This window comes from Hemitrygon akajei, chromosome 9 (assembly GCF_048418815.1).
Source record: "Hemitrygon akajei chromosome 9, sHemAka1.3, whole genome shotgun sequence".
Classification (NCBI taxonomy): Eukaryota; Metazoa; Chordata; class Chondrichthyes; order Myliobatiformes; family Dasyatidae; genus Hemitrygon; species Hemitrygon akajei.
Genome location: NC_133132.1, coordinates 51,377,940 through 51,401,217, shown reverse-complemented (window position 1 = coordinate 51,401,217; position 23,278 = coordinate 51,377,940). Strand labels below are relative to the sequence as shown.

The 23,278-nt window shown below is 44.2% G+C and overlaps 1 protein-coding gene across 1 annotated transcript in view; it reads right to left on the bottom strand.

The window, feature by feature from the left end:
- Window positions 1-23,278, bottom strand: part of LOC140733105 (acyl-coenzyme A oxidase-like protein) — a 318,950-nt gene that overhangs the window by 122,376 nt on the left and 173,296 nt on the right. The window contains exon 4 of the mRNA XM_073055961.1: window positions 11,728-11,817. Within this exon, the coding sequence (XP_072912062.1) occupies window positions 11,728-11,817 (90 nt within the window). The remainder of the gene's footprint in view (window positions 1-11,727; window positions 11,818-23,278) is intronic.

Sequence of the window (23,278 nt, the reverse complement as noted above, 5' to 3'; positions counted from 1 at the left end):
ATCATCATCGTGTGCTATGCCATAATGTGGACGATCATGGTCTCTTGACCATGATTGTTCTTGGCAAATTTTCTACAGAACTGATTTGCCATTGCTTTCTTCTGGCCAGTGTCTTAGCAAGACGAGAGACCCCAGCCATTATCAATACTCTTCAGAGAGTGTCTGCCTGGCATCTGTGCCACATTACCAGGACTTGTGATAAGCATCAGTTGCTCATACGACCATCCACCATCTGCTCCCATGGCTTCACGGGGGGTGGGGGGAGCTAAGCAGGTGCTACTCCTCGCCCAGGACAGAACCTGCAGGTTAGCAGAGGGAAGAAGCGTGTTACATCCCCTTTGATAGAGATGTATCTCCACCTTGTCACCCATGGTAGTGAGCATAGGACTGTAATATTCACTATTTTTAATGAGTATCCCTCCTGCCTAGGAGTCAAGCTAGGCTGCACTACTTCCAAGGCACATATCGTGTGTCCTTCTTCCGCTCGACAGAATAACACTACACTAAAAAATTCCTCTACAGTTGCTACAGAATTTGCATTTATCGTGACTTCGTTGCAAAAGGAGGCCCTCAAGCGATTTGTTTTCTTAACTGCTCGCGGCAACTGCCTCCCAAACGCCTCTGAAGATCAATGTTTACAAATTTCGCACCGACATGGCGGGCATTGAGAAGCAAGCTGCCAAAATAAAAAAGAAATGACTTTCTCGACATGCTTTAATGTACACCAACATCCTGACCTGCAAATTAGGATATAGTAATTCTGTAGTGACCCAGTCACTGGCGGACTGAAATAGATAAAAGAAAGATGACAGAAAATTAGTACTGCAACTGTGGCATTAATGAAATCCAGCATCCATCCAGCATCTGTAGATTACGTGCGTCCATGCTTGTGATTATTGAAAATATTTGTTTGATTAAAAAGCACCTACTTGAAACACAATGCAATGGTTCATGGATGAATGGCTTCTCTGTCAGGAAATTCTTTGGAAAATGTACGACTTTCACAGCAACGATCCTCACCACAAATTATTTTAACCGCCCATTGTGGTTTACATAATCAGCCACAGTTGAGAGAGGATCAAAGGAGGCTGGAGTGGTTAGCTGAATGATGGGCTACTGTCATCTCAAACCCAACAGCAACCCCAGCACAGGGGCAAGAGAAAAGTTTTTCGGACAAGAGCAGAAGTTACTTAAAACAGCACCCAGGAGCACTAGTAAGAATATTTGCTGTGATTTACCTCTTTCTAGAAATCAGAACTGGAGTTTTATTGCACTAAATGCTTGTGGCTAGAAAATGGATCAGGAAACGCTCCTCCTTTTAATTTTACACAGTCCAAAGCAATGTTGGTGACTGTTTCTTCATGAAATCACACAAATTAAAAAGTTGAGCTTGGCACTTGTTGAAAAATATTTGCTAGTGCATCTAATGTTTCCTAAGAAACAAAAATGCACTTACAGAGTTCATCCCCTGTACTATGCATGTTTATCTTCTTGCAGTACAGGTAGACCCCGAGTTACAAACATCCGACTTACGAACAACTCGTACTTACGAACCGAGGAAGGAGAACGCCATCTGCCATTTTAAGTCGGATCATGACGCCGTCCGCCATTTTAAATCATTGCCGTTGACACTGTGTTGAGTGTTTAACTTTGTATTTGGCTTAAAATTTTCTTAGTAAGATTCACCCTGACCACCCCCCCCCCCCCCCCCGTTCTGGTCGGCTGGTGTCACAGTCAGATCAGCACCGGGCCAGAGAATGGAAGTTCCTGAGTTCGATTTAGTGACAGACCGCTCCTGTGCCGGGTTGATGTCGATCCAGTGACTCCCGTACCATCCGTGCCTGGTTGATGTCGAGCTCGCAACTTGACTTCGTAAAAAAAAACACTGCCACCTCCAGTTTAAATTCCCATGCGGAATATTGTGGAGGATCAAATACCCAAACCCAGCACAGCCCCCACTTGTCCCATTTAACCTGTCTCACTGAGGTGCAGTTTAGGACCTGGGGAAATCAGTGCTGTGGTCTTTAGGACACAGCGGACCTCGGGAGCCGGTGCAGGTCGGGACCCACTGCCCGCAGTGTTTCTGTTCCATTGACGGGAAGCGATCGTGATTGAAAATAAAGTGGAAATAATAAAGCGTTTGGAAAGAGGTGAAACGCCATCGGTCATTGGAAAAGCGTTAGGCTACAGTCAGTCAACGATTGGAACAATTTTAAAGGATAACGGATAAAGTGAGAATAATGGAGCATGTGAAAGGCCCTGCCCCGATGAAAGCTACAATTATTACTAAGCAACGCAGTGGTTTAATTATTGGAATACATACATTTCTTAAGTGTTTTTGAATATGCATAGAAAGGTAAAATATATACTATATACTGTTATGAATATACCACAGCTCTGAGGGGCCGAAGGGTGCGGGACCAGCCCCCTCCTTCCGGAGAATCGCAAGATCGCTATTAATTTGGGTCTTGGACCCAGGAAATGAGAGACAATGCAACGGATTTGACCATTGTTCTTAGAGGCACCTGTGTGAATTACAACTCTATAGTACGTGCCAGCTATCAGGGACATGGACACCCTCGGGCAATGTGGGGGTGGGGATTGTATCACCCTACCTTGATTGACATTTACAAATCTGCCAGTCATGATAAAAAGGAGACTGCAGGAGGCGGTACTCCAGCGACGCACCAGACGGAGACCATCGCTCATCATTCCCGTAAGAACGGGAAGCTGCTTGGGAGCCACGTGTGATTTGGATCCCCTAGCTAGGGAATCGAGTGGCTAATAACCCCAAAAAGGATTCCGAACTGACAACGGGGAACTCCCGTTCCCAATTCCACGCTTTGAGTTCAGAAGGCTGGCAAGTTTATTTTCTCTCTCCAACCCGTGAACACCCAGTGGTCCCTCAAACGGTTAAAAGCCTTCATGAACTGGCGAGACTTTTATATTTCCATCGGACAATAGTTTAACCCCTAGACAAACGATAGAGCTACTTCTTATTGTTGATTACTACTATACCCGCGCTTTAGATTGAGTATTGACGACGTATATTATCTGAACGTTTGTATTAACCTTACTTTTGTGCCCCTTTAAAAATAAAACATTTAAAAATAGTACCATCAGACTTCAACGGACCTCTCTATCTTTGCTGGTAAGTGACCCAGTTACGGGGATACGTAACAACTTGGGGGCTCATCCGGGATTTGACACCAAATTGGGAGGCCAGTGAATCGGGCTTGTAAGTCCAAACTTGAATCTGGTTACACAGGTAGCCAGATGGGAAACCAGCAAAGATGAACGTGGGTGAATTTATGAAAAATCCGACTGTGGAGGCGCTAAAGGCGGCCACCAAATCAGACTTGTTAAATTTGGTGAAGGGATTGAACCTCACAGAAGTGAGGTCGTCCATGAAAAAGCGGGAGGTGCGAGGGGCCATAACTCGGTATTACATTGGGAAGAATGTGTTCGAAGCTGAGGTATTGGAAAATATCCCTGAAAAAGTACCAGCTAGTGGGATGCATCAGCTAGAGTTGGAGAAATTAAGGTTGGAACATGAATTTAAAATAAAGCAGCTGGAAGCAGCTGAGAAGGATAAAGAGCAGGACCAAGCTGAGAGGCAAAGACAGCATGAAATTCAGCTAAAAGAGCTAGAAGCAGCCGAGAAAGAGAAGGACCGAGCTGAAAAGCAAAGAGAGTATGAGGAGAAAGAGAAACAGAGGGAACATGACTTAGAGATGGAGAAGTTAAGGCAAGAGCGAAGAGCTCAAGGGTTAGATCGAGAGGAGAGGTTTAATGTTAGTCGGGAGTTGAGGGTAGTACCTCCATTCGAAGAGTCGGATGTTGATAGTTATTTCTTGCTTTTTGAAAAGGTGACAGTAAATCAGAAGTGGCCCAAAGAGCAGTGGGTGGCATTGTTACAAAGTGTGTTAAAAGGGAAGGCACAACGAGCATATGTGGCATTGTCCGTCGAGGAAGGGGAAGCGGAGAATTATGCCAAAGTAAAGGAGGCCATTCTCCGGAGTTACGAGCTAGTACCTGAAGCTTATAGACAAAGGTTCAGAAATTTACGGAAAGGGTGGAATCAAACGTATACCGAGCTAGCCCATGAGAAGGGTGTGCTCTTGGACCGTTGGTGCACCGCGGAACAGGTGGACGGGGATTATGGGCGTATCAGGGAGTTATTTCTGATTGAGGAATTAAAAGGGTGTGTTCCAGAGGAGATCCGGATGTATTTGAATGAAAAGTCGAATAAGTCCATCTCAGAAATTGCTAGGTTCGCAGATGAATATGCCCTAACCCACAAGACAAAGTTTCCCTCGAATAAAAGTACCCCGAGAGACTGTGGGAACGACCGAGAAAGTCCGCCGGCTGAGGCAGAGGTTCCGCTGGGAGCTAGTGGTAAGGTTGAGGGGGAAAGGCCAGGCGGTCCGAGATTTCCGGGCTTGACCTGTTTTAATTGTGGGAAGGGAGGACATATTGCATCTAGGTGCTTTGCTCCGAGAAAGGAGCCAGAAAAAGGGAAAGCAGCAGTCCCTATTGGGTGTGCAGTGGTAGTCAGAAAATCGGCAAGAGGGTCCCAGATAAGCAGAGAGCGCGAGGGGTCTGAGATTTATCTGTCACACGGAACCGTGTCTGTGAGGGAGGGGGACCCACCAATTCCCGTACGGATTTGGAGAGACACGGGGGCTGAGCTATCATTAATTAGCCGTAACGTATTACAATTCGGACCTCAGATGGGCGAGGTAGCCCTGAGAGGAATAGGAAAATGGACAGAAATGGTGTCCTTACGTAGGGTCATTTTGGATTGTGAGCTGGTGTATGGATCAGTTGAAATAGGGCTGCCACCAGAATTCCCGAGAACTGACGTGGACGTCCTCCTTGGGAACGATTTAGCGGGGGGGGGGTAGGATTTGGTCAACCATGACGATGACCCGCCGACCGGTGCATGTTGAGGCCCCGCCCAAAGCGTCCCCGAGCTATACCGCATGCGTGGTCACTCGCAGCCTGTCGAAAACGGCAGCTGAGAACGGGAGCAGTTTAAAATTGGCCAGTTTTGATTTGGCCGAGACGTCTTTACCGACCCTGTGCCACGAGGGTTTAGAGGGTGGTAAAACGAGGAATAGTAATGTAAAAGGGGGTAAGGGAGAGGAGACAGATCTTCCCTTAGCGAAGAGAAAGGTCCTAGAGGTAGGAAATAAAGATGAGAAACGGAAAAAGCTGTTAAAAGGTCCAGAGTTGGACATGGATGATCTGTCGGGGGTGGCAGCCCTGTTTGAAGAAGTTGAGAGTTATCAAGGTGTTCCCGATAATGAGATGAAGGCAGTCCTAGATGAAAAGGATGCCACTACCTTGAAGAAGTCTGCTGGGTTGGCAGATGAGGTTGTTTCAGCCTGCGGGGTTGAGTTTACTCCGGAAGGGAGTTGCCCAGAGAGGAACTGGGAGGATCAGGGGAATTTAGAATTTGAAAAGGGTATGGGTATTGAAAGCCTGGAAGAGGCAGATGTCCCGTTTGAGTGCGTCCAAGATGTGGATGCACGTGGTACTGAACCTAGTAATGGAGCTCAGAAAAAGTCTGAGGTATTTGATTCAGTTGAAAAGGAATGCAGTCCCTGTGGGTCAGATGGACTGGGTTCAGTGAAGAAAGGGTTAACCCTGGTAATTGGGGGAAGGGAGGGTTCCCCGGTGTTTGTACACGAAGGGGTGGTGAACCTTAAAGTGGAACTCGACCATGGGGAGATAAACATTATTATTGAAGGGAACGGAAAGTTTGTAGTTCCCAAATCGAATGAAAAAATTTAAAACCTGGCAGCTCGCTTACAGAGTAAGTCGAGAGCTGCCGGGGCCCCACACGCTATTGTTATTCAAGGATGTGGAGTGAACAGGCAGCACTTGACAGGCTGTTGGAAAAAGCGGGATCGCTTGCAGATCTTAAATTGGAAACTAATAGCATGACGGGTCCTGAAGAGAAAAATAGCAACTTGCTTAAAACTAAAGAATTGAGTAGGAATGAATTAGGTCTGGGATCCAGTGTTAATACGAGAACTCCTATGAATAAGGCGGACGGGAGTTTACCCTGCCAAACTACTCGAGTTCCTCCTGTAGAAACTCACCGGAAAAAAGGTGATGGTTAATGGGGGCGCCATTTTAAATAGGAAAACTGGCTGTACGGGATTTTGACAAAGCATGTGAATAACAAAGACAACCCTCTTGGAACCTGCCTGTTAAGTTGAAATCTGATGCTACCAGCTTTCAGTCAGGCACAAGAGAAAAAAAAATTAAAGGAAGTGCCACTGTACTCGTTACCTGTTTAGATGCTGAATTAAATGTATGACTGTATAGCTCTGTAGTGACACGGAAAGCTTGTGTATTGTGTTAGATTCTAAAATCCTGTAAGACTCTGTACCACTTTGTTTTCACCGCTGGTGAAAATGCTTTGAAGAAAGGGGGTGTTATGAATGTACCACAGCTCTGAGGGGCCGAAGGGTGCGGGACCAGCCCCCTCGAGAATCGCAAGATCGCTATTAATTCAGGTCTTGGACCCAGGAAATGAGAGACAATGCAACGGATTTGACCATTGTTCTTAGAGGCACCTGTGTGAATTACAACTCTATAGTACGTGCCAGCTATCAGGGACATGGACACCCTCGGGCAATGTGGGGTGGGGATTGTATCACCCTACCTTGATTGACATTTACAAATCTGCCAGTCATGATAAAAAGGAGACTGCAGGAGGCGGTACTCCAGCGACGCACCAGACGGAGACCATCGCTCATCGCTCCCGTAAGAACGGGAAGCTGCTCGGGAGCCACGTGTGATTTGGATCCCCTAGCTAGGGAATCGAGTGGCTAATAACCCCAAAAAGGATTCCGAACTGACAACGGGGAACTCCCGTTCCCGATTCCATGCTTTGAGTTCAGAAGGCTGGCAAGTTTATTTTCTCTCTCCAACCCGTGAACACCCAGCAGTCCCTCAAACGGCTAAAAGCCTTCATGAACTGGCGAGACTTTTATATTTCCATCGGACAATAGTTTAACCCCTAGACAAACGATAGAGCTACTTCTTATTGTTGATTACTACTATACCTGCGCTTTAGATTGAGTATTGACGACGTATATTATCTGAACGTTTGTATTAACCTTACTTTTGTGCCCCTTTAAAAATAAAACGTTTAAAAATAGTACCATCAGACTTCAGCGGACCTCTCTATCTTTGCTGGTAAGTGACCCAGTTACGGGGATACGTAACAATACTAAGACAAACGTTTGACTAACTGACGCTAAGTAATACCCGATGAACTTGTTCCGACTTAACGTACAAATCCGACTTAAAGACGGACTCATGAACAGAATTCGTATGTAACCCAGGGACTGCCTGTATAGGTTAGAGCTGCTAAGTCAAGAAACAAACTTGTTTAACAGCCACAGAAAATCGTAGGAAGCACAGCACACGTTCTTCAGTTTAGTGCCATTCACACTGCTGACACGGTAATACCTCACAAGGCTGCGCCATTATTCACTGAAGATGCTTAGAAGTATTCCAAAGTGCTCACTCTAACAAGTGCGTTCTGAAGGATGTGAATATTACACATGGACTCAGTGATGATCCTCCAGCTAGCAGAGCTCTGGGGCTGTTTGGCAGGCCATTCTGGGGAAGCAGCTAGCCTGAGGCGAGGACGCTCACAAATACAAAATCCTCTTTCCTCCAGCACCCTCTCTTCCCCACAACAGCCTGTGTGCTACACGCACCAAATCAAGTCAAGTTTATTGTCATTTAAATACATACACTTAATCTGTCGAACGAGACGACGTTTCTCTGAATTGGTGTAAAGCACGCTAGTATACATAACACACAATAACTTATGAAAGTAAGGATGAATTCTACAGACGGATTTCATAAAAAAAAACAAACTAAAGTGCATAAATTAAACATTGTAAGGTACAGATCTGATTAACCAGTGACACTTCTCATGCAATGTGGCAGGGAGTTCAGAAGCCTAATGGCCTAGGGAAAGAAACTGTTTCTCATCCTGACTATTCTTGTTTTTATGCACCGTAGTCTCCTGCCTGATGGTAGAAAGACAAAGAAGATGTTGGATGGATGGGTGGGATCCTTAATCATACTAAGTGCGCTCCGTATGCAGTGCTCCTGGTACATGTCCCTGATGGATGCAAGAGGGATGACCTCTATGATCCTCTCGGCCATTCTCACAGTCCTTTGTAGGGACTTCTGGTCCGATGCTCGGCTGGTCCCGTACCAGATGGCGATGCAACTTGTCAGGACGCTCTCAATGCTGCTCCTGTAAAATGCGTTTCCAATGGGGAGGGAGTTAGGGGAGTATCACTTTCTTCAATCTCCTGAGGAAGTGGAGATGGTGCTGTGCCTCTTTGCTCAGGGAGGTGATATTAAGGGACCAGGTGAGAATCCTAGTAGGTGAGGAACTTAGCAACTTAGGCTGCATCTATGGATGGAAATGAACAGTCAAAGTTTCGGGCTGAGCTGTTGCCCGTGTGTCATAATGGTAAAGCTGCTTCACAGCCCCAGTGACCTAGGTTCAATCCTGACCTCGGGCAACGTAAACAAAGTGGAGGAAGAACAAAGCAGGTCAGGCAGAATCTGTGGAAGGGAATAACCAGTCAATGTTACAGGCGGAAACCCTTCATTCGGACTGGAAAGGAAGAGGGTTGAAGTCAGAATGAGGGGAGAGGGAAAGGTATGAGCTGTTAGGTGATAGATGAAACCAGGAGGGATTGGTGGAAGAGGTTAAGGGCTGAAGAAGAAGGAATCTAATAGGTGAGGACAGAAGACCATGGGAGAAAGTGAAGGAGGAGGGGAACCAAAGGGATGTAATGGGCAGGTAAGGAGAAGGGGCAAGAGGGTTACAAGAAGAGGGGAATGGAAAAAAAGAGAAGGGGGAAGGGGGGAGAGATTACTTGAAATTCGAAAAATCAGCGTTCATGCTATCAGGTTGGAGGCTACCCTGATGGAATATGAGGTGTTGTTCCTCCAACCTGAGTGTGGCTTCATCTAGGCAGTAGAGGAAGCCACGGAAAGACATGTCGGAATGGGAATATAAAGTTGCATTCAAACGGGAGATCGCTGGGAAATCACGCCTTTAGTGGCAGATGGAGTGAAGGTCCTTGACAAAGTAGTCCTCCAATCTACATCAGGTCTCACTGATGTAGAGGAAAGCCCCAAACACAATAGATGACCCCAACAGACTCACAGGTATACAGTCACCTCACCTGAAAGGACTGTTAAGGGCCTTGAATGGTAGTGAGGTAACATAAGACCATTAGACATAGGAGGAGCAGATGCAGGTGCAGCACTTGTTCCGCTCACAGTGATGTGCCAACAAGGAGATCACCAGGGAAGGATGGGAGGACAAGGAAGTCATGTACAGAGCAATCCCTATGAAAAGGTGGAGGGGTGGGCAGAATAGATGTGCTTTGTGCTGGGATCAGCAGAGATGGCAGAAGTTACCGAGAGTGATGTGCTGGATAAAGAGAATTGTGGGGTAGTTAAGGACAAGGGGAACCCGATTCTCTGTTACAGCAGTGGGAGGCTGGGGAAAGTGCAATGGCAATGGTGGTGGAAGTGAAGCCCTGTTCTTTGAAAAATGAAGAATATCAGATGTTCTAGAATGGAAAGCCTCCTTCTGAGAACATCTGCAGCAGAGATGGAGGAACTGAGAGAAGGAAATAGCATTTTCGCAAGTGACAGGGCGGGAAGAGGTATGGTCAAGATAACTGTAGCTTGTAAAAGACATCATTAGATAGCATGTCTCCAGAGATGGAAACAAAGAGATCAAAAATGGGGAGGGAGGTGTCAGAGATGGACCAGTTTGAGGGCAGGGTGGAAGGAAGTTGGATGAAATTGACAAACTCAGCATGGGTGTAGGAAGCAGCACCAATTCAGTCATTGATGTAGCACAGAAAGAGTTGGGGAGAATTACCAGTGTAGGCCTGGAACGTGGATTGTCCCATGAGGCCGACAAAAAGGCAGGCATAGCTGGGGCTAACGTGAGTGCCCATGTCTACACCTTGGGTTTGGAGAAAGTAGGAGAAGCCAAAAAAGAACTTTTTGAGGGTGAGGACCAGTTCCGCCAGACAGAGGAGAGTGGTGGTGGAGGGGATCTGTTTCTGTCTGTTGTCCAGAAAGAAGCTGAGAGCTTTGAAGCTTACCTGAAGGGGGATGAAAGCGTACAGGGACTGGGAGTCCATAGTGAAAATAAGGCAATCACAGCCAGGGAACTGAAAGTGATTGAAGCTTGTGAAATGTCAAGCATGTAGGGAAGAAGGGAATGTACCAAGGAGGACAAAATGGAGTGGAGTTACGTGGACTGAAGTTCGGTACGGCAGGAGCAGGCAGAAACAATGCGTCTCCCGGGTTTGTAGATCTTCGATAGGAGATGGAAAGGGGCAGAGCTGCGTATGGGAAGTATGATGGAAGATTTCCAGAGTTGATGAGGTTGGTGATAGCGCGGGGGGACAATGGCCTTTGTGGGGTCCTGCACAAGGGGTAAGTAAGAGAAAGTGTCTGAGAGCTGCCCTTTGGCCTGTCAGGTAGAAGACAGTCGACCAGCCTACATCAGCACCACTCTTGTCAGTGGGTTTGATGGTGAGGTTGGGATTGGTGTGGAGAGAGTATAGGGGAATGCATTCATATGGGGTGAGATTTGAACAGGAGAGAGGAAACTGAGATGGTTGATGTCTCAAGTTAGAGATGAAAAGGTCCAGAGTGGGCAGAAGGCCAAGAGAGGTGTCAAAGAAGAGGAGGAGAGTCAAAGGGTGGTGAAGGGGTCACCGTTGGGGATGAGGAATCCTGGCCAAAGCAGTAGGCTTGAAGAGGAGGTGACAGAAGAACTTGGCTTCATGGTGAGCACAGAACTCATGAGGTGTGGGCGCAGGGAGATGAAAGTAAGGCCCTTGCTGTGGAGAGAACACTCCACCTCAAAGAGGAGATGGTAAAGGCAAGGAGGAGTGGAGTTGGATTCAGAGGAGGACGGACGGCTGGAAGGGTCAGAGGAGAGAGGAGCGTTGAGGTGTTCAGGGAAAGTGGGATGGGAGGAAGATGAGGGCTCAGAGGAATGGGTGGGTGGAAATGAGGAAGCTCTCCTTGTGTGTGGTCTACAGAGAGTTTGCAAGTTCACCCTCTGACCACGTGGATTTCTGTTGAGTTTTCCAGTTTCCTCCTGGACTCAGAAAATGTGCAGATTGATAGGTTAATTAGCCTCGAGACCAGGGGTTCCCAACCTTTTTTATGCCATGGACCAACACCATTAAGCAAGGAGTCCATTGACCTCAGAATGAGAACCTCTGCTCCAGTGTATCGATGAGCGGTTGAATCTGGAGGTAGTTGATAGGAACATGGGGAGAATAGATTATAAACAGGGCGAAAAGGGATTGCTCTGTGATCTGGCACAGATTTGATGTGCTGAAATGGTACCTTTCCATGTGTGGAAATAAAAGTCATGTAACTACTTTGTGGATTGTGCTTTTAAGTGCTGACAATCCCTTCTGACTGCTGGATCAAAGTGGCAAAACTACATTATGCATTTTCATTGTGTGTACAATACAGATCACTGTTCAATGCAGCTCTTGAGGTTGAAGACACACTAACGCCATAGTTTTTAACCAGTTTTGTCATCTTTCTGGGAAACCTGATATCTTACTGGTGCAAAAGAGGTACAATCTAATTTCTTTTCATGTAGAGGAATAGTTCAAATACCTGTAGCATGACGACATTGTCTCCCTCAAAGGTTACAAAAACATCTGAGTCACACTTCAGTCCTGGAATTCGATTCTCCATCATATAACCCTGAAAGTAATAACAGGAGTTTATAACAATAAAACAATGGCCATTTATCGTAAATAATCTAATCTTACTGGAAAACGCACAATCAAAATGAATCTAAAAATCTCGAAAAGCAAACTTTTGTCGAGGAGGAACCCAGGTACAGAAATTAAGATTTATTTTGTTACTTTAAGTCTTCATTTTGCTTAATTTCTTTCTAAAAATTTACTTGCTTCATAAAATTTACTATTGTATTACACAGCATATGCATAAGTACTCATGGGTGGGTTGGGATGCTCTCCCATCTTGGCAATTTACTCGCAAACGTTTCGTCACCATGTGAGGAGGCGCCGCCAGTGTGCCATTGATTGTGGTGTGTGCTCCGAATGCTCGGCCTTTCTGAGGACACACCACAATCAACGGGGCACTGACGCCATCTCCTCACCTGGTGATGGAACGTTTGCAAGCAAATTGCCAAGAGTGGAGATTAACTCAACCCAACCGTCGACCACCCGAGCTACGCATCTTCTGAATTGTTTCCAGCAGGTTGTCATGTTATTTCTTTTGAGAGAAGTTTGACCAATTGATCAAGGAAAAGGGAGGAACAGTGGAGAACCTAAAGCAAACAACATTGATCCTTATGACAACCATCTCCATGACTTCACCACTTTGTCACTGAAATACTGCAGGGTAGTGACTAAGTTCCTGCACTGGCAATCATTGAGTCATACACCTACGCAGCAGGGAATAAGGCCCTTCAGCCCAACTTATTAATGCTGTTCAATTCGCCTAACTGAGCTAACTTCATTTGCCTGTGTTTGCCCTGTATGCCTCTTAACACTTCCTGGACAAATGCTTTACAAATGGCGCAAATGGACCTGCCTTAATGATGACGACCCGAATCTATCTAAATACAAAAATAAATACATAATAATAATCAATAAATAAGCAATAAATATTGAGAACATGAGATGAACAGTTCTTTAAAGTGAATCCATAGGTTGTGGGAACATATTAATGATGGGTCAAGTGAAGTTGAGTGAAATTATTCCCTTTTGTTTGAGGGGTGAGAAGCCGGTGGTGTGAGTCCTGTATCTGGACAAAGTTTAAAAAAGAGCAGAGGATTTAAACAAGGGGGTATTTTAAGGAGATGGTCTGTGATTAATAGAAGGTTGTCCTTACAGGATACCTGTGGCTGAGGAACATCTTTTCTACATTCAAGGCTGCGGTTCTTTGGGGTGGGGTTGGTTGGAGACAGATGTGATAGAGAGCAAAGGCCTTGATGGACGTCAGAGGCTTTTCTGAGAATTAGTTTGAGCAGAAAAGCAATGGTGAATGGCAGATTGAAGTCTAGACAATCGAGTTTTGAAAGTGCAATTCAAAGTACACTGGGAGCGGAATTTTCCTAGGGGCACAGTTAAACAGTTGCATATTTGACACAGCTCAGTAACTTGTGGAGAACTTGTTATATTGTCAGCTTGTTTCAGCTCTGATGTAAGGTTGTTAACCAGAGACATTAAGACTATTCCTCTCTCCACAGATGTTGCCTAGGTTGAATAATCCCACACTTTTTGGTTTTGATTCCAGAGCAGAGGTGAGACAGACAGCAAGCAAATTCTGCGGCATTGGAGTTAATTATACAGAAGACAGAATAGAGCATGATTTTCCATCAATCCAAACATAACTAGACAGAACTTAATGTAAGCACAAATTTAGGGAGAGAGGACGTATACCAACTTATCAGTTGAAAATGTGTACAGCGCATTACATAAACTCCCCAAGAAACCTAAGCAAGCGACTCCGCATTGCGTGAACCATTTCTGGTGAACTTCCTTCTTGTGACCATAAGAACTATAATTACCAACACCACCCTCAACCCCACCTGCTGCGTCTTGGAAATTTCACCAGCTCTTTCTCTGCATTGACCATTATCTACCTGAGTCATCATGCATCAGCAACTCCCTCAGAAACAACATGATATCTCCTGTTAACTGGAAAAATAAGGTTTAAATCAAAGAAAGCTACTTAGATTTATTTTCATTCTTGTTGCTGAAATGTTGTTGCCAAATGTACTGTGGGTGCTTGATTAAGAACTAGTTCCCAAAAGAGAGGATGACAACACACCAATGCCAATCTTCCATGCTTAAGGAGATCTTGAAACCCATACACTGGCTGGCATTTAGTTCAATAAAATGCAGTCTTAGAATAAATAAATTGATGTGTATTGATCGTTAAATTACATGCAATTTAATGAACCTCTGGAACTCAGTGAATAATGAGGCCTCCTCTACTGCCGTGATGAAGCCACTATCAAGTTGGAGGAACAATATACCATATTCTGTCTGAGTAGTCTCCAACCTGATGGAATGCACATTGTTTTCTCTAATTTCCGGTAATTTCTCCCCCTTCCCTTTTTTCCATTCCTCATCTGCTTCCCCCTTATTCCTCCTCTTCAACTCACTTGCCTTTCACTCCCTCTGATGCCCCTCCTCCTTTCCTTTCTCCTATGGTCCGGCCTTCTCCTCTATCAGATTTGTTCTTCTTTAGCCCATTACCTTTGCCACCTATTCCCCCTCCTCAACCCTCTCAACTTCCCTCTCACCAGGCTTCACCCATCATCTGCCAACTTGTACCCCTTCCCCTCTTCTCACCTTCTTATTCTGCCTTCTTCCCCTTTCACTTCCTGTACTGATGGAGCGTCTTGGCCCTAAATGTTGACTGCTTATTCTTCTCCAAAGATGCTACCTGACTTGCTGAGTTTCTCCAGCATTTTGTGTGTTGCTCTGGATTTCCAGCATCTGCAGAATCCATTTTGTTTATTACTTATCACACCTGCCTTTGGCCCTCTTTTAGCTGCACCTTGAGCTCCTCTAATCCAGGGAAAGCAGACCCCAGCCTATTCAGATTCTCCTCATTACCACAGCACTCAATCCCAGGCAGTATCTGACTGAAATTTAAAATAAACTGCAGATGCAGAAAATCTAAAACAAAGACACAGAATCCAGGAAATACTCAGCAGGTCAGGTGGCATCTGTGTGGATAGAAATAGAGTCAATGTTTCAGGTTGGAGTTCCCCTCATCAGAACTGTAAAGGAGACAAAAGAAGCTGGTAAAGAGTGGGCGAGGGTATGTCTCTCTGAGGGTAAAACCTGGGTAACCCCCCTCCCGTCTTCCCTGCTGCTTTACAAGTACTCTTGCGTCTGTCCTGAAGCACTGATTCAGTTTCTCTTCCTACAGATGCAACCTGACCTTTAATATTTCTATCAATGCTTATTTTTGTTTGAGACAGCCTTGTGAATTTCCTTTGCAACCTCTCCAGTGCAAACACACCCTTCCTATAGTTTGGTGATGAGAAATGTGCACACCTGTAGAATTCCGATTTTAAAAAAAATCACTTTGCTGTTCATTGATTGAAATTGTCGAGATCAGTGGTTCAGATATGGTTCAGAATTCCAGGAGTTCCCTACAGGAATGCCAGTATCTCCCCTCACCAATGCCACCAAATTTCAGATTCTCATAGGTGAACACAGAAGTAGGAATCTTGCTGACTGTTTATCCACAGCCTTTTTCCGGTTCTATTCCGGAAACATTTCCCAGAACTCCACAAGCAAATCCTGCAGAACTTGAGCCTTTCCAATCAAAAGGACAGAGAGTATCAAGTAATTTGACCATTTTTGAACTAATTGTATGCTGTGCTTTGGTTTATATATAATATTTATATTTCACAGAACACGGGGTGATTTTTAAGACCACAAGACACGGGAGCAGAATTAGAAGTCTGCTCTCCCTTTCCATCATGGCTGATTTATTTTTCCTCAACCCCATTCTTCAACCTCTCCCCATAACCTTACTAATCAAGAACCTGTCAGCCTCCATTTTAGACATACCCAATGGTCTTGTCTTCCACAGCTGTCTGGCAGTGAATTCCACAGATTCACCACCCTCTGGCTAAAGAAATTCCTTCTTATATCTGTTCTAAAGGAACGCCCTTCTATTCTGAGTCTGTGCCCTCTGTTCATAGAGACTCCTACTTTTAGAAACATCCTCTCTGCATTGACTATATCTGGGCCTTTCAATATTCAGTAGGTTTCAATGAGATCCCTCTGCACCTATTCTTCTAAATTCCAGTGAATATAAGCCTAGAACCATCCAACGCTCCTCATACATCAAACCTTTCATTCCCAGAATCATTCTCATGAACCTCCTCTTGATCCTCTCCAATGCCCACACATCTTTACTTACAAATGGGACCCAAAACTGCTCACAATGCTCCAAGCGTTAAAAATCCTCAGCACTACCTCCTCGCTTTTATCGCAACACACACAAAATCCTGGAGGAACTCAGCAGGCCAGGCAGCATCTATGGAAAAGAGTAAACAGTCGATATTTCTTGTTCCTTGTTTCTATATTCCAGGCTTCTCGAAATGAATGCTATCATTGCATTTGCCTTTCTTACTACCGACTCAAATTGCAAGTTAACCTTTAGGGGATCCTGCACTAGGACCCCCAGTCCCTTTGCACCTCAGGTTTCTGAATTTGCTCCCCATTCAGTCGTTAATTGTTTCTGAATATTAAATATTTTGGCAGATGTGACACCAGGGTTTATCATTATCAGCCAAAAGAGAAAAGTGGACTATTTTTTATACTTGAGGGACTGAAAGGTGTTAGGGTTTAGAGGGACATCAGTGACCCTGTATAGCAATCACTTGATGGTAATATGCAAGTTCGGTAAGTAACTTGGAAGCCAGCACTATGTTCGTCTTTATTGTAAAAAAATAGAGATGGAATGGTCATGCATTCAGTGGAGCTTCTGCCTCAAAGTGCTGGAGACAGGGGCATAGTCCTGAGCTTCGGTGGACGTTCTCCCCACCTCCACGGCGTTTTCACCCGGTTCTCTGGTTTCCTTCCACGTTCCAGAGAGTTCCCAGTTGGTGGCCAGTGTAAATTACCCCGATCATATACGTGAGTGGGTAGAAGATGCAATAGGAATTCAGAGAAAATTAAAAAATTAGTGGATTAGTGTAAATGGGTGGTGAATGTTTGGCTCAGACTTGGAAGGCCACAGGGCCTGCTTCGGTGCCTCATCTCTCCGTGGCTCACAGATTGTAAGGTAGTGGTCACCAACCTTTTTAAGCCCAAGATCCCCTACCTCGGCCTTAGTGAAAGGCAAGATCGACCCTACTAAATCGATTAGTCACACGCATGCACACTGGGCCAAAAAAAAAAGACCAGAAGTAAAACCCCATAACCCGGAAGTAGAAACAATGTATGTACACTAGGGGTCACCACCCTTTTTTTGCACCACGGACGGGTTTAATATTTAACGACTCATATTGTTCCCTCTTCAGTGGTTGGGAACCACTGAAGTACACTGTAGTGCGTGGTGGGGGAGCTACACACATGCGCACTCGCAGAAAGAACGGAACTAAAACCCCGCAACCCGGAAACAATCTCTCAACAGTATTTGTGTATTTATTTTTCTTTTTTTTTGGGATCTACTGGGAAAGTCTCAAAGATTGACCAGTCGATCACAATCGACGGGTTGGCGACCACTATTGTAAGGCTTGTGGAGGTTTACTCCATGTACCTAGCCCCTTGGTGGAATTGCAACTGTACGTTCTCCTTTGTCTACCCAAAGAAGGATCTACTTGTAGTTGAAGGAGTGCAGTGGACGCTCACCAGACTGATTACGTAGAGAGTGGACCTTTCTTATGATTTAGCTGACTTAGCCTGTAACCTCTTGAGCAATATTCCCCCTAACTTGCAATGACCAGTGTGAACAAAATCTTGTTCTGTGCAATTTTTTTTGCCCAGAGACAACAACAAGTGTGCACTGAATAATTTCTTGAATAAAAACAGTATAAATAAGCCAGTTCTAAAACCTGCAGAGAAATCATCGCAAACTCCATGTTGTCAACACTGTCCAAATCAGAAAGTGGAACAGGAAATGTGATTGCGTATGAATGTGAAATATACCTAACATGAAAACAAGGTAAAGGGTGCCAACATTCTGTGTGCAATTTAAATTCCTTTGTGCACTAGTAGCAAAAGGCACCTTAGAGGAAACATTGCTCTTGAGTTTAGACGAATGAAAAATGATCTCATTGAAGTTTTACAGAATTCATGTTTTCCCTGGATGAGAAACTAGAGCTAAGCATCAACATTCTAAAAACAAGGGCTTGGCCAATCAGATTTGAGAAGGAAGCTCTTCATCCTGAGGTTACTGGATCTTTGCAGCTCACTAGCTAAGAGAATCGTGGAGCATCAGCCACTGAGTATGCACGTTCAAGACAGAGTGAGATACATCTTTGGATTTTAAGGGAATCAATGGATAAATGGTTGTTCCAGGAAAGCGGCACTGAAGTGAAATGATCATTCATGTCTCGTTGAATGACAGAACAAGCATGAAGAACTGAATAGTCTTTTCCTGCTTAGTCAAAGATTCATTCAGCTCAGCCAAGATCCTGCAGCCCACCAAGTCCATGCTGATCATAAATGCCTCTCCATACTAACGTGATGTCCCAACACTTGTTCCATGGCCTATCGTGCCTTGTGAACTCAAGTGTTCTTAAATGCTGTCAGAGTACCTGCCTCAACCACTTTCTCAGGCCGTGTGCTCCAGGCTCCAATCACTCTCTGGGTGAAACTATTTCTTCCTCAGACACTCTCCAAAACTAATACTCCACAACTTAATCTTTTGCCTTCTTGTCTTCGACAACTCTGCAATGGGGAAATATTTCTTACCATCCATGCAATCTATGGCTCTCATAAACGTAATCAGCACTCCTCCCTTAGCTTCCTCTCCTCAGAGGAAAGCAAACTCTATTTATTCATTGTTTGAATTTCCAGCATCTGTAGATTTCCTCGTGTTTGCTCTATTTATTCAGCCTCTGTTTCTTATAGCCATTGCTTCATCAATGTTGAAATATTGCCATTGAAGAATGGAGCACCTTGCAGAATGCTCTCAACAGGGGATCAACAGAATGTAAACCTGGACGTAGAAAAGGTCAGTGTTGTATGCACCTACGTAGGAAATTCTGGAAGTCTGCACTTCATCATTCAGTGAGGTCGAGTTTGATCAGATGCACTCCCCCCCCCCCCCCCAAAATCCCACGTCTCTTGACAGTTAAAAATGTTACTTTCCAGTACTTTCTGAGCATCAGAAGGTCCTACAAGCCCCCAGACACTGAAATTGTCTGGTTGAAATGGGAATAAGAATTACATGCAATTGCCTAGGGTCGTCTCAGACTGGTTTGTGGTTCGTCAACTTCAGTCCACCTCCTGTCAGATTTCAGGGTAACAAAAGAGTGTGAAATATTGATAAGATGGAGCTGGACAACATTTGCATTGAATCACAAACAAGAGAAAATCTGCAGATGCTGGAAATCCAAACAACGCACACAAAACGCTGGAAGAAATCAGCAGGTCAGGCAGCGTCTATGGAAAGGAGTTTAGGGTTCGGCCAAAACGTTGACTGTTTTCTCTTTTCCAGAGATGCTGCCTGGCCTGCTGAGTTTCTCCAGCATTTTGAGTGTGTGTTGTTTACACTGAATCATTTGGAAGTATTTAGTCCAGTCAGTTTTCTTGGTTTTGATCATGGACAAATTCACAGTAAAAAAAAGTAAAATGCATGGGGAGAAATAGATAGATAGATAGATAGATAGATACTTTATTCATCCCCATGGGGAAATTCAACTTTTTTCCAATGTCCCATACACTTGTTGTAGCAAAACTAATTACATACAATACTTAACTCAGTAAAAAATATGATATGCATCTAAATCACTATCTCAAAAAAGCATTAATAATAGCTTTTAAAAAGTTCTTAAGTCCTGGCGGAAGAATTGTAAAGCCTAATGGCGTTGGGGAGTATTGACCTCTTCATCCTGTCTGAGGAGCATTGCATCGATATTAACCTGTCGCTGAAACTGCTTCTCTGTCTCTGGATGGTGCTATGTAGAGGATGTTCAGAGTTATCCATAATTGACCGTAGCCTACTCAGCGCCCTTCGCTCAGCTACCGATGTTAAACTCTCCAGTACTTTGCCCACGACAGAGCCCGCCTTCTTACCAGCTTATTAAATGACTCCACTCAACAAAAATCTGCAATACATTGTACTGATTTTGTGAAAAAATCTATTTGTGCTTGGTGTGTCTTTATCGTTTCTCAGTGCAACCTGATAGACAAGGTTAAGGCTTCAAACAGCTACACATATTCTACCATCCTCAAGAACCACAAGTTTTCCCAGAAGAGAACATCTTTGACTCAGAGTATCTGCTCAAAGGTCACGTTAAGTTTTACTGAAACATAAGCAATTTCCAGGAAACCACTGTGATACCCATTCAGATGGAGCAGTGTGCCCTGGTTATCAACTTCTTAGACCTTCTGACAGATTAGCAGCGGGATTTTTCCATGAGAGATGCTGCAAAGCGTGACTCAGTTGATATTTTCTAATGAAGTTTAATGCCAGCGAGAACACAAATAAATCAAAGGCAAAATACGCATAAAATGTAAGGGTGGTTGCTAAAGGAAAAGAGGAAGTGCAGCTGAGCCCAACCTGCACATGGCTTTGATGGGGGTTATGCAGTTCACAGGATTGTAACTTCTGAACAATCTCTGAAATGTCTATCGTCTTTTAAAGATCCATTGTTCCACAGAACTCCTTCTCCTGAAAGCTATTAATTCTTCACTGCATAGCAGTGGTAAATCATCTACCAACAAACTGAATGCTCACTTTTTCAGATATCTCCAAATCCGACACTTTACTGCTCCTTTAATTCCTAACTTTCCTGAAATGCCTGCGAAAAATGCTATGGACCTATTTCTCTCCATTAATCCACTAGGTAAAGGGTTAATTTCAATTATCCAAGATAAACTAGCAGCCTTACGACGGGCCCCTGTGGATAAAATTAAAATGGCCTGGGAGCAGGATTTAAATATCTCCTTATCCGAGGAGAGCTGGGACTCAGTTCTCAAATCGGTTAACTCAACCTCCCTTTGTGCTTGCCATTGCCTCTTACAGTTTAAGATTGTTCATAGAGCCCATATGTCTAAATCTAAACTATCTCGATTCTACCCTGGCATTAGTCTGCTCTGTGATAAATGCAAGAGGGGCGTGGCCTCTCTCATCCATATGTACTGGCTCTGTCCTAGCTTGGAGAAATTCTGGAAAGATGTCTTCACTACACTATCGGGTATTCTGAATCAGCACCTAGAACCTAACCCCTTAATTGCTCTGTTCGGTTTTTGGGGCGAGACAGATTTATGTCTGGGTCCGACCAAATGCCGAATACTATCCTTTGCCTCTCTCCTGGCGAGACGCTTGATCCTCCTTAGATGAAGAGATGTTGCCCCGCCCACTCATGCGCAATGGCTTAACGACATCATGGCCTGCTTGGACCTCGAAAAAATTCATTATTCAGTTCTCAATTCGGATTTAAAGTTCCATAAGATCTGGGGGCCTTTTATCGAGTACTTTCATAACCTTCCTCTTGACTAGGGTTTTTTTTTCTTTTCGGTCCCTTGCTTTCAGCTCCCTTTTTTTTCTGGTAGTAGGCATTATTATCCTCTGTTGCTAAGTGTATTTACAGTCTGGGAGTTTGACTGTCCGGACTTATACTCTCTATATTGTGTGGTGGTTGGTCTGGAATTGTTTTTTTTTCTTGTGTTGTGGGATTTGGGGAGGACACTAAGCTCACTTGTCTTTCATTTAGGTGCTTTTTTGTTAAATTCTCTTCCTCTGTAGCATATTGTTATTGTATGCCTAACCTTGCTCTGTATTAATGCTCCTCATTGGGATTTGGGGTTTTTAATTTTGTAAAATGTTTTGAAAAACTAAAAAAAAACAAAAAACTGAATGCTATTCAACAGCAGAAGACCTTTTCACTCTTTTGATTCATTGGGTCATGAAATCACAGAGTGACAGTGTCTGCATAGATATCATGGAGTGCTTGAGTCCTCTGGTCCGACTTGTCCAAAATGGCTAAGTTTCCTACCTGAGCTAGTGTTGGAAAATGAAACTTGCCCAAAGCAACCCAGTTTCCTACCTGAGCTAGTGTTGGACAATGAAACTTGCCCAAAGCAACCCGGTTTCCTACCTGAGCTAGTGTCATTTGCCTGTGTTTGGCCAATATCCCTCTGAACCAGGGGTTCCCAACCTTTTTTTGTGCCATAGACCAATACCATTAAGCAAGGACTCCAGGTTGGGAACCCCTGTTCTAAATCTTTGCTATTCATGTATCTGAACCAATATCTTTTAAACTGAATTGTATCTGCCTCGACAACTTCCTCTGTTCCATACACCCACAGCCATTTGCATGAAACAGTTGGCTCTGAGATCCCTTTAAATTGTCCCTTCTCACCTTAGGTCTCTATTTTGAGATTACCTACTCTGGGGGGGATAAAAGGCTGTTCACTTTTCTATGACTTTTCTATTCTCATTATTTTTTATAAATTCCTAAGGGCATCCCTCAGCTTTCTATTCTCCAAGGACAAAAGCCTATCCAGTCTTGACATGGCATGGAATCCATTGAATTAACCAGTATCACTCAGTTCCAGACAGAAAAATGCAATGTAAGCTACAAGATCAAGCCAGTGAACCACAACAACGTTCTGCAGGCTACGTACAATACTTCTCCTCAACGGAAAATCCTACAAAAAGCAGTGGATATGGCCCAGTCCATGATGGGTAAAGCCCTCCCCACCACTGAGCACATCTACATTAAACACTGTTGCAGGAAAGCAGCGTCCATCAGCAGGGACCCTCATCACCCAGGCCATGCTCTCCTCTCTCTGCTGCCATCAGGAAGAAGGTACAGGAGCCTCAGAACCCACATCACCAGGTTCAGGAACAGTTATTACCCCTCAACCATCAGGCTCTTGAACCGAAAGGAACAATTTCACTCAACTTTACTTGTCCCATCATTGAAATGCTCCCACAACCTATGGACTTTTTATCTCATGTTCTCGATATTTATTGCTTATTTATTATTATTATTATTTAATTCTTTTTATATTTGCACAGTTTGTTGTCTTTTGCACACTGGCTGAACACCCAAGTTGGTGCGGTCTTTCATTAATTCTATTATGGTTATTATTCTATTTTGAATTTATTGAGTGTGCCTGCAATAAAATGAATCTCAGGGTTGTATATGGTGACATTTATGTACTTGGATAATACATTTGCTTTGAACTTTGAAGATCAGTCAATATTGCGCTGAGTGGTGAAACTGGTTTGACAGAACCTATTCATGCTTCCAATCCCTAACTTGAGGGGGGTGGGGAAGGAATATTGTCCAATACTTGTTGAATATGTACCTCAACTGGGAACCAGATATGCCTTGGTTGTCCATTGCCTCCCCTTTTCCCTTCCATGATAAAATAAGCTTTGTCACTCAATGAACCAATCACAACATGAACAAAAAAAAACATGTACAGACATTCAAAGCAACCCTGAAACTTCACAAAATGAGTTACCACCAATAAGC